Source organism: Narcine bancroftii, chromosome 7, assembly GCF_036971445.1.
Source record: "Narcine bancroftii isolate sNarBan1 chromosome 7, sNarBan1.hap1, whole genome shotgun sequence".
NCBI classification, from domain to species: Eukaryota; Metazoa; Chordata; class Chondrichthyes; order Torpediniformes; family Narcinidae; genus Narcine; species Narcine bancroftii.
The window spans coordinates 210,098,020-210,111,985 of NC_091475.1; the positions used below are offsets into that span (position 1 = coordinate 210,098,020).

At 43.8% G+C, this 13,966-nt stretch overlaps 1 protein-coding gene across 3 annotated transcripts in view; it reads right to left on the minus strand.

The window, feature by feature from the left end:
- rsf1a (remodeling and spacing factor 1a) overlaps positions 1–13,966 on the minus strand; it is a 119,190-nt gene that overhangs the window by 52,537 nt on the left and 52,687 nt on the right. For 2 of the 3 annotated variants that reach the window (XM_069892159.1, XM_069892157.1), the window contains exons 4-6: positions 7,835–8,040; positions 6,269–6,423; positions 2,521–3,863 (exon numbers count right to left, since the gene is read on the minus strand). In XM_069892159.1, coding sequence (XP_069748260.1) covers positions 2,521–3,863; positions 6,269–6,423; positions 7,835–8,040 — 1,704 coding nt within the window. The remainder of the gene's footprint in view (positions 1–2,520; positions 3,864–6,268; positions 6,424–7,834; positions 8,041–13,966) is intronic. The other variant, XM_069892158.1, reaches the window with a different exon arrangement.

A 13,966-nucleotide genomic window follows, 5' to 3' on the forward strand; every position in this document is an offset into this window, starting at 1 on the left:
TGTGCTACAGGCTCTTCAGCGCAACAGGGGTAGTCCTATTTGCCTGCATTTGGTTTAAACTTTTCCTGTCCATAGATCTGTCCAAATGTCTTTTGAATGTTCTAATTGTATCTGCTTCTATCTTTTCCTCCACCTGCCCATTCCAGATACGATCACCCAGATGAAAAAAAAATTATCACTCAGGTCACCCCTTAAATCGCTCTCCTCTCACCTTAAACCTATGTCCTTTTGTTCTAAAATGATCTACCCTGGAAGATTATGGAACAAGTTTAAGTCAGATGGCTTAGGCTACAGCTGTAGAACAGTGAGGTCACACGACAGAATGGACATCGTTGTACGGGAAATGATGCAGAGGATCTATCGGGGTGTTGCCCGTGATGGAGAGTTTCATTTACAAAGAGAAAGTGAACATGGTGAATTTGCTTTCCTTGGAGCAGATGAAGCAAAGGGAAGCTTGATATATGTAAACAAAATTAAAAGGGCACACATGTATAAGACGCTGCTGAGGCCAAATTCGAAGTACAGGTAGTCCTTGAATTCTGACCTACGTGAGTTACGTCCACCCACACATACGACTGAATTTTTTTTTTTAAAAAAGAGAATCTTTATTAAAACTACTGAACAAGTACGTTTGTATTAAAAGTATTGTATACAGCGGTTCCCGCTCCTGGCGGCAGCCCGCGGTCCCTGTATTACGACTGATTCGAGTTACGACAAACTTGTCGATCTCGATTACAGTCGCAAGTCGGGGACTCCCTGTATTGTGTGCAAGAAAGGCATCTATACGACTGAAAGAGGACAGAGAAAGTTTAGAAGGATGTTGCCAGGACTTGAAGATTAGTTATAGGGAAAGGTTGAACAGGTTACGATTTTATTCCTTGAAGAATCTGGAGCTCAGGTTGTTGACGGTTTGGAGTGAAGGATGTGTGGCTGCAGGAGTTCTGGAAGTGAATCCATCGACACTCTGGGAAGACTCTCTTTTGCTTCTCTTTCTCTGACTGTAATGGGCACCGGGCAATTTTCACTGATGGAGAATCTTATGGTTTTTACAGAGCCAATGTGAAATGGGAAATTTTCAAAAATTTCCCACAAAGCAGGTTGTGTAAAAAGTTCAGAACAAAATGAGACTCATTCCCATTACAAAATTTTTCCTGTGGCAGCCCAAGATATTTTTGCGGATTGCCTGCAGTCTAAACTGAATTGCAGCGTGTCCGCAACAATGGGCTGAATGAATAGGATGATGTCGACGTTGTGACGATGTCATACATTGCTCACAGGGTCTACGTCACCATTGAGACCGACCCTCGTCCAGCCAGCAACTCAGGTATTCAGTGTAAACGTTCTTCCTGTGTGAACAGCCACTACGGAGGGTAAGTGTGAAAATTATCGATGGGAAATTATCACAACAGCTGTGTAAAAACCGTATTTGTCTACCTTATGGCAGGCTAAAGTCTATTCTGTGCAATTTTACATGACATTAAAAGAATCCTAATGAGGGGATATTTGATGGTGGTATCCAAAATTATGAAGGGTATAGATAGCATAAACAGGCTTTTGCCACTCCTGTTGGGCGAGACAAGAACGAGAGGACGTGAGTTAAGGATGAATGGTGAAATGGGGGAGGGGGGTGGGGGAGAGACACTTCTTCACTCAATGGGTGGTGAGAATGTGGAACAAGCTTCCAGCAGAGATGGTGGATGTGGGTTCAATTTCAACATTTAATAGAAGATTGGATAGTTACATGGATGGGAGGGATATTGTGCGAGTGCAAGTCAATGGGATTAGGCAGAACAAACAAATTTGGCCTGAACTAGATGGTCCAAAGAGTGGATGTATTCCATGCTTTACAAACAGGATTGATGGTAAGGAAGTTTTCCTGCAGAAGAGGTACTTAAAACAAGAGAGCACAGATTAGGAGCAGGATTGTTGGGATAGCAGTTAGCGCAACGCTGTTACAGTACCAGCGATCTGGACTGGGGTTCGAATCCCGCGCTGTTTGTAAGGAGTTTGCACTTTATCCCCGTGTCTGCATGGGTTTCCTCCCAGTGTTTGAAACGTACTTGGGGTGTAAGTTAATTGGATATAAATTGGGCAGCACGGACTCGTGGGCCGAAATGGCCTGTTACTGTGCTGTAGGTCTAAATTTGAATGTGAAATTTAACTTGAAATGAGAGGGATTTAAGTAGATCAGAGAGAATATTTCCTTGCAGAAGATGGCTGGAATCTGGAGGAGTGCCCGAGGTAGATACTCTCATAACATTTCAGGAACATCTCAATTAGTACTTGAATTGCCAAGGCAAAAGACGGCTAATGAGCAACTACCCCCAAATGGGATAATGTAAACGTTTACTTGAAAGTCAGCATGGACATGAAAATTCTGTGTTCAATGCTTCCCAGTCTGGCAACAGCTTTCTGTAAGATCGATTAAGACCTGAGTTTCAGATCAAATTGCTGGCTCTCTGTTCACTTATCAATACAAGACAACAATGTTGGAATTTTGAGAAAAAAAAGCCACGATACCTTTGTTCCTCTTGACAGAGAGGAATCTTTCTCCACTTTTCTCTGGTTATCATCCTGATTTGGACTCTGGGGTGCAGGCACATCTTCTTTCTTGCTTGCTCTTTTCTCCTGATTCTCAGTCACTTTCATGGTGGGTTTGGATATTCTCAATGACCTTCTTAAGCACCTGGCTCCACTTTGTTCAGTCTCTTGCTTTTTCTCCTCCACTGGTTCTACTTTCTGTGGTGTTTCTTCCACCACAGCCTTCTCTGATACCTGCTGTCTCATAGATGACCTTGTTCTTCTCAATGGAGCCTTATCTTTACAATCCTCCTCTGTACCTTTGGCACAATCTGCCTGTTTTTTGTCAGGTAGTGTCTTATCAGAGAGATTAGTGTCGATGGAGCATTTTGAAGAATTTTCATCCTCATACTTTGCTCTTCTTTCCTCTGCAGACGTCCTGACTTCTAGGAGGTCAGGATCTGTCCCCTTCTCCTTCGTCACACAGTTCTGATTAACCTCAGCATTTATTGTGCTAGTATGATTCTCCCTGGTAATACCCGCTGCCAACTCAGAACCTTTTGTGCCAGGGCCATCAATCCCATTTTCTTCCTCCTTCACTGGGCGCGTGTCTTCGGGTTCCTGTTTGTTCTTGGGCTCCTCAGTCTTTCCTGGAGCAGAAGCCTCTGCGTTTCCCTCCTCAACTTTGTGCTGGCTCGCCTGCGATCCAGTGGTTACCTCCCCATTTACTAGCTGTTTTCCGACCTCCTCTGCGATTACTTGCTTCACTGCCTCGCCCTCTACTTTCATTCCTTCTTTCAATAGCTCTTTGACAGGGGTCACAGGTTTGCTTACGGGGCCTTTGTCATAATCTTCGGCTAGTTTTATTTCACGCTTTTTCACAGGGAGCTTCGCCTGCTTAACATTTCTCAGTGCCCTCTCAAGCTCTTCTGAGGATTTCTCCTTGATGCTGTCCGTTGGTTCCACCTTGATACTGATTTCCAGCTTTTCACACTCCACAGCCGTCAACCTACCAACACAAGCCTTCCCCTCACCCGAACTTTTCAGATTCATGAGATCCACCTTACTGGCTCTGCCTTCTCCGCCAGCGCTCGTTTTCTCAAGGCTGCTCTCTTTGGTTAGTTTGGTTGCATCAGCTTTCTCATTATTGTTCTCTGATGCAGCTTCCTCGACCTTCACCGTCTGCTCCTGCTTGATCCCATTTTTGTCCTGCTGATTTTTGACTGGACGTGCTTCCTCCTGGTCTTCTGGAGAGGTAGATGCGAGAGATGACACTGGGTTTGACATTCCGACCGCTTCGGTTTCCTTCTGTTGTCCTAACACCTTCTCCATTTTCATTTCTTCTGTTCAAAAATTAAAATGATGCTCAATTTTACCCAGAGAATAAAACCTTCAGCCATTAAGCTCCTCACTTTTCTATGTCAAAGTGGTACACGTAAAACAAATTACTTTTCAAATAGTACGGCCAAAAAAAGTTGCAAAACTTCACTCCGTTAATTGCCTTTAGTGTCTTCGTCTTCAAAATAGTTACTCACCTCGGCTACTTCAACAGCAACTCCCAAACCCACAACCTTTACCATCTCAAAAGGTCAAGGAGCAGCAGTGCGAAAAAAAAACAGGTATTTGGGTACACGTCGGCCCCTAACTTTATACCTGGCCACCACAAAAGTTGGCCTCATCCGTTACAATGATGTCGCACTACAGAGAAGCAACAACTAGAGTCTCAATGTGGACAAAATGAAGGAGATGATCGTGGACTTCAGGAGGACCAGGAATGACCACCTTCTACTGCAGTGGAGAGAGCAGAGAGCACCAAGCTCCTTGGAGTTCACTTAACTAGTGATCTATCGTGGACACACGACATCTCCTCCCTTGTCAGGGAGGCGCATCAGCAACTGCATTTCCTGAAAAGACTGAAGCGGGCAAGGCTACTGACCTCCATCATGTGAACATTCTACAGGAGCTCTATCGAGAGGATACAGTGTGGTATGATGGCTGCAGGGAAATGGAATGGAGGTCAATTGACAGGACCATAAGAATGGCAGAGAGGATCACCACCCCCCAATCGATGTGATCTATTGGGGTAGTTGTCTGAAGAGGGTGCATAAAATCATCGAGGACCCCATCACCTTTCAGCTGCTCCCATGGAGATAGAAGTATTTAAAATTATGACGTGGATAGACAGAGTAAATGTAGATAAGCTTTTTCCACTGAGGATAGGTGAGATATAAACCAGAGGACATTGGTTAAGGATTTAAGTTTAAGGGGAACTTCTTCACATAGAGAGTGGTAGGAGTATGGAACGAGCTGCCAGCTGAAGTAGTAAATGCAGTCTCAATTAGGGGGAAAAAATGGTTTGGCACAGACTAGAGGGGCCGAGGTTGCCTTTTTCTGTGCTGTAATTGTTCTGTGGTTCTAAAAGAGATCCAGGAGGATCAGAGCCAGCGCCACCAGGCTGAGGAACAGCTTCTTCTTTGTTCTTCTCATGGGAAGTGAGAATGCTGAACGACCAAAGGAACTGCTACACATGGAACAGTGTTGTTGTTGGTTTCAATTGCACATATCTTATCGTAATGGATAAATCTTCCAGTCGATGCTGATTGTATTTCATTTGGCTGGTTTTACTGGTCCAATGACAATAAAGTGAATCATTATCGTAACCTTCCGAGACTCTCATGAGACAAAATCCCCATTATCTGACAAACAATCAACTGGAAACTCAAACAACCAGCAAGAAAAATAAAGAAATAAATAAATGTTTTTAGAAAATAATTAAGAATAAATAAAAAAAATTTTAAATTAAAATTGTAGAAGTAACTGTTCTCCGAAGCAACACACAACACCTTGGGAGCAAACATTGTCAGCGGAATTCGTCGATTGTTCCCACCCACAGCAGCTATTTGAATAAAGTTGTGTTTGAATAAAATGGCAGCGCCTATGAGTCCCCAGTCGTTGCCACTCGCCACTGGGGCGACTCTCCCAAAGTGTCTTGCTAACCTTGCCCAGTTAGTCTTTACCCTTATTAGTATATTATTAGGAATATTAGTAAGGCACAGTGATGGTGGTGCAACACTGTTGTCTGAAGAGGGTGGATAAAAAGAGGGTGAGGAGGTGAGATGGGTGGTCAACATGGGGAAGGTACGCAGAGGGCCTGATCGGGACACATGCATGGAGGTGATTTGGGGTGAGCAAAGGGCCTGACTAGGACATTGGTGTGGAGGTGAGCCGGGTTGTCAGCGCAAGGAAGGTGCACAGAGGACTGACCAGAAACACTTGCGTGGAGGTGAGCTGGGTTGTCAGTGTGAGGAAGGTGTGCTGAGGGCCTGACCAGGACACTGGCATGGAGGTGAGCTGGGTTGTGTGGAGGGCCTGACCGGGATGCCAGGATGAAGAACTGGTTGATGCTGCTCGCCTCTGCGGCGACTCTCCCAAAGTGTCTCCCTATGCCTGCTTAGTAAGAGTCTTTGTTAGTATTAGGTACATTAGTAAGACTATCTATAAACCAGGTTGGGGGTGGGGGGGGGGGGGGAAATTAATTATGACAACGGAGTAGCGGCTTCAGCAACACTGTTACATGACAATGATAGAACCTTTACCTAATGATCCTCAGCAGTAAGCTTGTGCACATGCATTCGTGGAAGGAAAGAATCTATCCCCCCCCCCCCCCATTACATATCAAACAATCAGTTCCAAGAGCCCGCATAAATGTTCACCAAGATTAACACCTGCAGAGGAAAATAAACAGTACCTTCTAGGTGTTCTTCAAGTTCTTTCTTACTCTCTTCTTCTTCTGGTGTAGGGCTTGTCCGAGAGGACCCATCTTCCTGGATGAATTTGCTTAGCAACGCTGGATCTATCTGAGCCTTCAACAGCTCTAAGGTTTCAGCCAATTCATTGCGGTCCCTGAGAAAGAGAGAGATACAGGTAGTCCCTGACTTACGACCGTAATCAGGACTGACGAGTTGGTCGTAACTCAGGGACCTCGGGCTTTTGCGGGGACCACTGTAGATTTTTAATACAAAATATATACTTGAACAGTAGTTTTAATAATGATTTTTTTAAAATTGGTTGTACGTGCAGGTGGACGTAATTCGCATAGGTTGGAAGTCGAGGACTACCTGTATTTATCGGTGTACATAATAACCACATCTCTTGGATTCAACAGTCTGACACAACTACAGTACATTCCCCAAAACACCAAGGGATCTGGGTGTTAGTGTGGGGAAGGTAATGTACCATTCCTGCTATTTGTTCTTCTCACTTTCCCACCAGCCAAATGAAAAAAGATCCCATCATAGTTAAAAGCGAGGGTATCCTATTATAATTACACATCCAACTAACTCAATTGTTTAGAAAAAACAAAGCAGCTTTTGTTCACGTGCATCAAAATTTGTTCCACCTTGAGCTGGTGGTCCTCAACAGTCTGAAACTAGGAGTTCTAATCCAAATGATTCTATAGTCTCCTGAGCCATCTATCATCTTTCAATTACCATTTTTTTTTTAAAAATTCATTACTTTCACAGCATGGTAGAAGCTGATTCAGGCCATTTAAACTCGTGTTGGGTTCATCAAAATGTCTTCAGGCAAAGCCCCATCTAATCACAATTTATGCATTGAAGCAAACTGACTCCAGGTCCAACAATCCTCATCTTTCCTTGAAATCCCATTGTGGCTATTTCTTCTCCTCAACTCCAGAACCTCTTCCATCCCATGCTTAACTCCTCAGAATTTTCTTCAATCTTCATTTTAATAGCTCTGCCAATGGGAGACTGGTCTTCAGCAGCCTGTGTACCAAAATCTGGAATTCACTCATGAAACCTCTCCCCACTTCTGCTTTTACATCAATCTAAAAAAAAAAGTCTTCTTTGACCAATCTTTTCATCATTTACTGCTGTGGTTCCTGGCAGTCCAGTACCTGGGGTGCAGATACTGGAGGTGTAGGTTAATGGGTGTAAACTGGGCTGCACAGGCTCATGGGCCAAAGAGGCCTGTTACTATGCTGTATGTCTAAATTTAAATTAAAAATATTAATTTTGCTTAATAATTCACCCTTTGTTTCCCAAATGACTAAATTAACTACAAGTTTTAGATACAGCCCAGTAACAGGTCTTTCCAGCCCACAGGTCTGTCCTGCCCAAATACACCATTTAACCTACAAACCCCAGTTATCTTTAGAGGACGGGAGGAAACTAGAGCACTGGAAGAAACCCATATAGACAATGCTCAATTTGAACCTGGGTCACTGGCGCTGTAAGTGTTACGCTAACTGTGCAGACCCAAACTGAAACCGACAATTTACTCTTCCCAAATGTACCTTACAATGAGTTTCCATGAAGTGCCATCTTGATCATCTTGTTCCTCCGTGTATAATCGAACATTCAGTTCTTGGTCCAACTGGTACCAGTACATGAGGCCATCCTTATCACAGCCAATCGGATGGATGCGCATAGCATCTGGCTCCTCTTCATTCAGCACATTCTTGAATTTTAAATTGTCATCAAACTGACATTCACAAAGGTACTGAAACAAAAAGGGGCCTCTTAGTAAGGTGCCTTTAGGAAATCACAGATCATGTTCATACACAAGGAACTGATATTATGCAAAGATTGATAAGCCGAAATGGTGGAGAAATAAATAAGGTGCATATGCTAGAGTCATGAGCAAAGGATGTTGCCTGGATTGGAGAACAAGTCCTACGAAGCAAGGTTGACAGAGCTTGGGCCTTTCTCTTTGGAGCGACAAAGGATGAGAGTGTTAATAGACATATAGAGGATCTGGAGGCCCAGATAGGCTGAACAACCAGCAGCTTTTTCCTGGGGCGACAATAGCAAATACCATCTTTTTAAGGTGAGTGGAGGAAAGTTTAGGGGAGATGTCAGACACGTTTTGTTTTTTAGACAAAGTGGTAGGTCTTTGGAATGCATTACCAGGGGTAATGGTGGTGGAGACTGGTACAATAGCCTCTTAGATGTTTGGTTCTGAGACCTTTTATCTCAACTAAGACAAAGTCGGTAAAATTACATCTAAAAAAAAGGAGAAAAATTTCATAGATTCTTTTTATAATCCTGGAAGAAGGGCCCAGGCCCAAAACGTTGGTTATCCTTTACTTATAATAGATGCTGCATGACTTCAGCACGTATGTGTAAGGCCGAAGTTACAGAAATGATTTAGTAGCCCTGACTTAAAGAATATTGGGGAATGAATGTGGAGAGGAAGAGAAATAGGGCCAGGAATGAAGGGAAGGAGGAGAACTATTTTGGCTCCTTGTCATATGAAATGCACATCCCTATTCCTTAAGGATGCCAGGACCTCGGCAGAGGGTGTGGCACGTGCTTTACTTCAACCAAATGGCCCTCAGTCTATAAAAGCACCAAAGATCAGGTTGCTTTGTCAGCACAGTCAATAAAAAATGTATTTACATCAGTGGGACAGCAAGGAGGGACCCAGATAGGCATTGGCCAGACATTGTAAACTCAACAATAAAAATAGACGAGCACTGTTGATCCAGCTCAACCAATAATAAGGATACCAAAGCTGGGCAACTGCTCACCGCTGCCTCCGACGACCATTAACTGTATATGGATAGTCATTAGAAACGAACAGTAGAAATCTGTGCTATGATAAGCCGTTTTTCCACAGAAATCCAACAATACGGCTGTAAAAAGAAGACCCATCATTAAGTCGGCTTTGCTTTTTTCTTTACACTGACCAAACAATGCTGGCATAATGTGATTCTGCTCTGTGACTACCTCCTCTGCCGGCTTAAAGGTGGGTCTACAATTACCCCCCATTCCGTGTTCATATCTTTTACACAGAATGCTGCAGAGCAATAAAGGCGCAATATTTCTGGCTTGAACAGACTGTGTAAAAGGGGCTATAGATTCCCAATCAGGGAAGATCAGATACAAATACTTGCCCTCACTATTACCACCTCCTGAAAGACCACAAGATACAAGGGCAGAATTAGGCTATTCAGCCCATCAAGTCCGCTCTACCATTCCATCACGAACTGATCAATTCTCCCACTCCCCTGCCTCCTCTCCATTATCTTTAATAACCCTGACTATTCGGATACCTAGCAATATCTGTCTTAAGTACACCTAGCGACCTAGCCTCCACAGCCTCCTGTGGCAGCAAATTCCAAAGGTTCATCACACTCTGGCTATAGCAATTCCATTGCATCTCTGTTTTAAATGGACACCCTTCAATCCTGAAGTGCCCCTCTTGATATGTTGCTGACCTAGAAAGAATAGGAAATGCAATCGATCAGCTGGGGACAGGCTATAACCGGGAAATGAGACAAGTTTCAGAAAAAAGGAAGCAGGGTAAATCGCCAGCTCACACCGATCTTTCCATATGAAGTGAAAAAAAAACCCACACGACTCAGAGGACAACTAAAAGCACGTCTGCATGGGTATTTCGGTTTGATTATGACCACTGGAAGAATATGGAAGAACAACAAATCTCTGAAAACTGACAAGAACCTTCCTAAGTGGTAACCACTTACCTTTCAAGCACCAAAGCCTGGTGAAATTCATAAATGTTAAATTTTGTGCACAGTACAAAAACTGCCTGCAACCAGTGAACTTGGAGGAATGAGAAGTGAGATTGGACTGTGAACCAATGAACTTTTCTGAACTTGCATGTTACATACACATGCGCTTAGAATTAGAAGGGGGTTAAGTTAAGTTAGTTAAGTTAATAGTTTGCTCCTGTTTTTATGTTTAAAGATAATTAAAAGCAACTTTTGTTTAAGTAACCATTTGTCTTGGTGAATATCTATTGCTGCTTGGTTTTGGGGTCCTCTGGCCTCGTAACACCACAATTTCTCATGCATTTTTATTTTCTATTTATATTTAACAAAACAGGTTTAATCCTATACAAGCTATATTCAACATTTTCTTCTTTGGCTTGGCTTCACGGACGAAGATTTATGGAGGGGTAAATGTCCACGTCAGCTGCAGGCTCGTTTGTGGCTGACAAGTCCGATGTGGGACAGGCAGACACGGTTGCAGCGGCTGCAGGGGAAAATTGGTGGGTTGGGGTTGGGTGTTGGGTTTTTCCTCCTTTGCCTTTTGTCAGTGAGGTGGGCTCTGCGGTCTTCTTCAAAGGAGGTTGCTGCCCGCCAAACTGTGAGGCGCCAAGATGCACGGTTTGAGGCGTTATCAGCCCACTGGCGGTGGTCAATGTGGCAGGCACCAAGAGATTTCTTTAGGCAGTCCTTGTACCTTTTCTTTGGTGCACCTCTGTCACGGTGGCCAGTGGAGAGCTCGCCATATAACACGATCTTGGGAAGGCTATGGTCCTCCATTCTGGAGACGTGACCCATCCAGCGCAGCTGGATCTTCAGCAGCGTGGACTCGATGCTGTCGACCTCTGCCATCTCGAGTACTTCGACGTTAGGGATGACAGCGCTCCAATGGATGTTGAGGATGGAGCGGAGACAACGCTGGTGGAAGCGTTCTAGGAGCCGTAGATGGTGCCGGTAGAGGACCCATGATTCGGAGCCGAACAGGAGTGTGGGTATGACAACGGCTCTGTATACGCTTATCTTTGTGAGGTTTTTCAGTTGGTTGTTTTTCCAGACTCTTTTGTGTAGTCTTCCAAAGGCGCTATTTGCCTTGGCGAGTCTGTTGTCTATCTCATTGTCGATCCTTGCATCTGATGAAATGGTGCAGCCGAGATAGGTAAACTGGTTGACCGTTTTGAGTTTTGTGTGCCCGATGGAGATGTGGGGGGGCTGGTAGTCATGGTGGGGAGCTGGCTGATGGAGGACCTCAGTTTTCTTCAGGCTGACTTCCAGGCCAAACATTTTGGCAGTTTACGCAAAGAAGGACGTCAAGCGCTGAAGAGTTGGCTATGAATGGGCAACTAAAGCGGCATCGTCTGCAAAGAGTAGTTCACGGACAAGTTTCTCTTGTGTAGGTATTGTAAAAGTAAGTCTCAAGCAACCAGAAAATACACATCAGACATCTACCAATCCCCAGAGGTGCCAGATATCAGAGTTGAATGAGTGCAAACTGGGAGTAAAACAATTACAATACAGTAGTGTCCTGCAGATATTTAAAAGGTCACAATGGCCATTGCAATTTAAGGGAGACTTGAATTTTTCCATCATGTTTATGGTCCATCTCCTCCCTGTTTTTGCTTTGTCAAATGATATTTCCCAACTGCATTGACCAAATTAGTACAAAAGATGTTAAAACTATATATATCTTACAGCACACATGTCAAACTCTGGCCCGCGATATAATTATATTTGGCCCGCAAGATCATTTCAAAAATGTATTAGAGGTGGCCCGCTGGCCGCCGCGCCAGTATAGCGCATGCACAGCTAATACTATAAATCCCAGAATGCATTGGCGTCAGCCCGCTAATCGCCCCCACCTCCTCTGTTTACATTGCAGGGTCTCACCGTGGACTCTGGTTTTGGGGCCTGGCCGGTGTCAGGGGAAGCCAAGGCCGTTTCCCAGCGCCCGGAACCGGAGGCCTCGGGCCTGACCTCGCCAGGACCGTTGCCCACTCCCCCTCCCTGCCGCAGGCCGACCCGCGACTCACGGTGACGGGGCCTCTGATCCGCCGAGATGCTGCCCTGCAGCGAGAGCCGATGCCCCCGCACTGTCGTTGTCCAACCCGATCGCCCGCAAACCCCGCCCTCCCGCACACAGGCCTGAGTAAGGATTATGAACTTTAATCTCAGGATAAAACGATCTTCCAATAGTTTCATGTCAGTGATAAATATATTCCTGGTTAAAAATGGTCCTGCACCTAGATACAAGCTCATTAGGCATAAAACTTGAAAAGTGTGTAAATAAAAGGATATCTGTACCAATGGAAAAAGGGCATGGCAAATAACCCTGCTAGAGTTCATGCCCACAATCAGTCACCCATTTGATTGTTTCAGGAATCATGTTATTCTCCCACATTCTCAATAGCCCTCAGATTTTACTATTCAACAGCACACTAGCAACATTTGACAAATCCTCTATAGAGAAATATTATTTATTGAATATTTTATTTCTTATTTGTTAATGCTTCTGGAAAGAGTTTATCCAAAACTATTATTAAAAATTTATTTTAATAAGAAAAAGTTTAACATTACATACGTTGAAAGAAGAGAAAACATGCAGATGTTGTTGAAAATTTTCAATAAATATTTAGTTCGGCCCTCGACTTAGTCCAAGTTTTTGATTTTGGCCCTCCATGAATTTGAGTTTGACACCCCTGTCTTACAGCAATAAAAAGAACAATCCCACATGTAAAACATAGGACACCAATAAAATTGGAAGAATGGGGTCTTGGAGACCAAACCTCTACATCTCTGAAGGAGGTAGAATAGGTAGATAATGGCATTTTGAACCTAGCCATTATTGGCTGAATAGAAATACCACTCTATAGATGGAACACTGTCTTTAAGTCAATTTTAAGGAAATCTTGGGATTAAAGAGGGAATTTACAAGGATATTTTGAAAAGAGATGAGATAAATTGACAGAAAATTATGTGTGGCATAGATAGGGTAGACATAATTATTTTTCCAGGGTAAAATGTCGCACAATAGCGGCGGGGGAGAGGTGGGTTGGGAGGACTTAAAATAGATGTGCAAGGTAACTTTGCTTCCTTGTATAGAGTGACTGGAACCTGGAATGAGATGCATGGGATAGTGACAGAAGCAGAGAGTGCCTTTTGAGGCTTCTAGATAAGACACATATACATGTTATGGAGGGATATGGATCACTCCGGTATGCACCAGAGTTAGTTTAATTTGGTCCCATGTTCAGAGAAAACATCAAAGGGCCTTTTCCTGTGCTGGGAAACAAAGTCTGCATACACTTTTATTGTTGCAAATCCACAAAAGAATGTAATAAATTCAGAAGCACTCATAATAAAACATAGGAACAAGAGTTGGCCATTCAGCCCGTCGAGCCTGGTCCACCATTCAATGAGGTCGTAGACGATCTGATGATCTCCACTGATCTGCTTTCTCTCCACATATCCCTTAATTGCTCCATTATGTAAAAAATCTAGCCAACCTTTTCTTGAATATATTTGCTGAGGTAGCCTCCACTGCTTCAATGGGCAGCAAATTCTATAGATTCAACATGCTCGGGGAAATCTCCTCATCTCAGCCCTAAATCTACTACTCTGAATCAAGGCAATGCCCCTAGTTTTAGTCTCCCCCACCAATGGATACAACTTGAGTACCTCGATGCCTTTCATAATTTTATACATATCTATACAAGATCCCCTCTCATTCTTCTAAATTCCAGCAAGTATAGTCCCAGATGACTCAATCTCACCTCATTGGTTAACCCCTCATCTCTGGAATCATCTGGTGAACCTCCTTTGCACCCCCTCCAAAGCCAGTACATCCTTCCTTGAGAAAGGAGACCACAATACCCCCAGACGCATCTCACCAGTACCTTGTACAATTGCAGCATAGCCTCC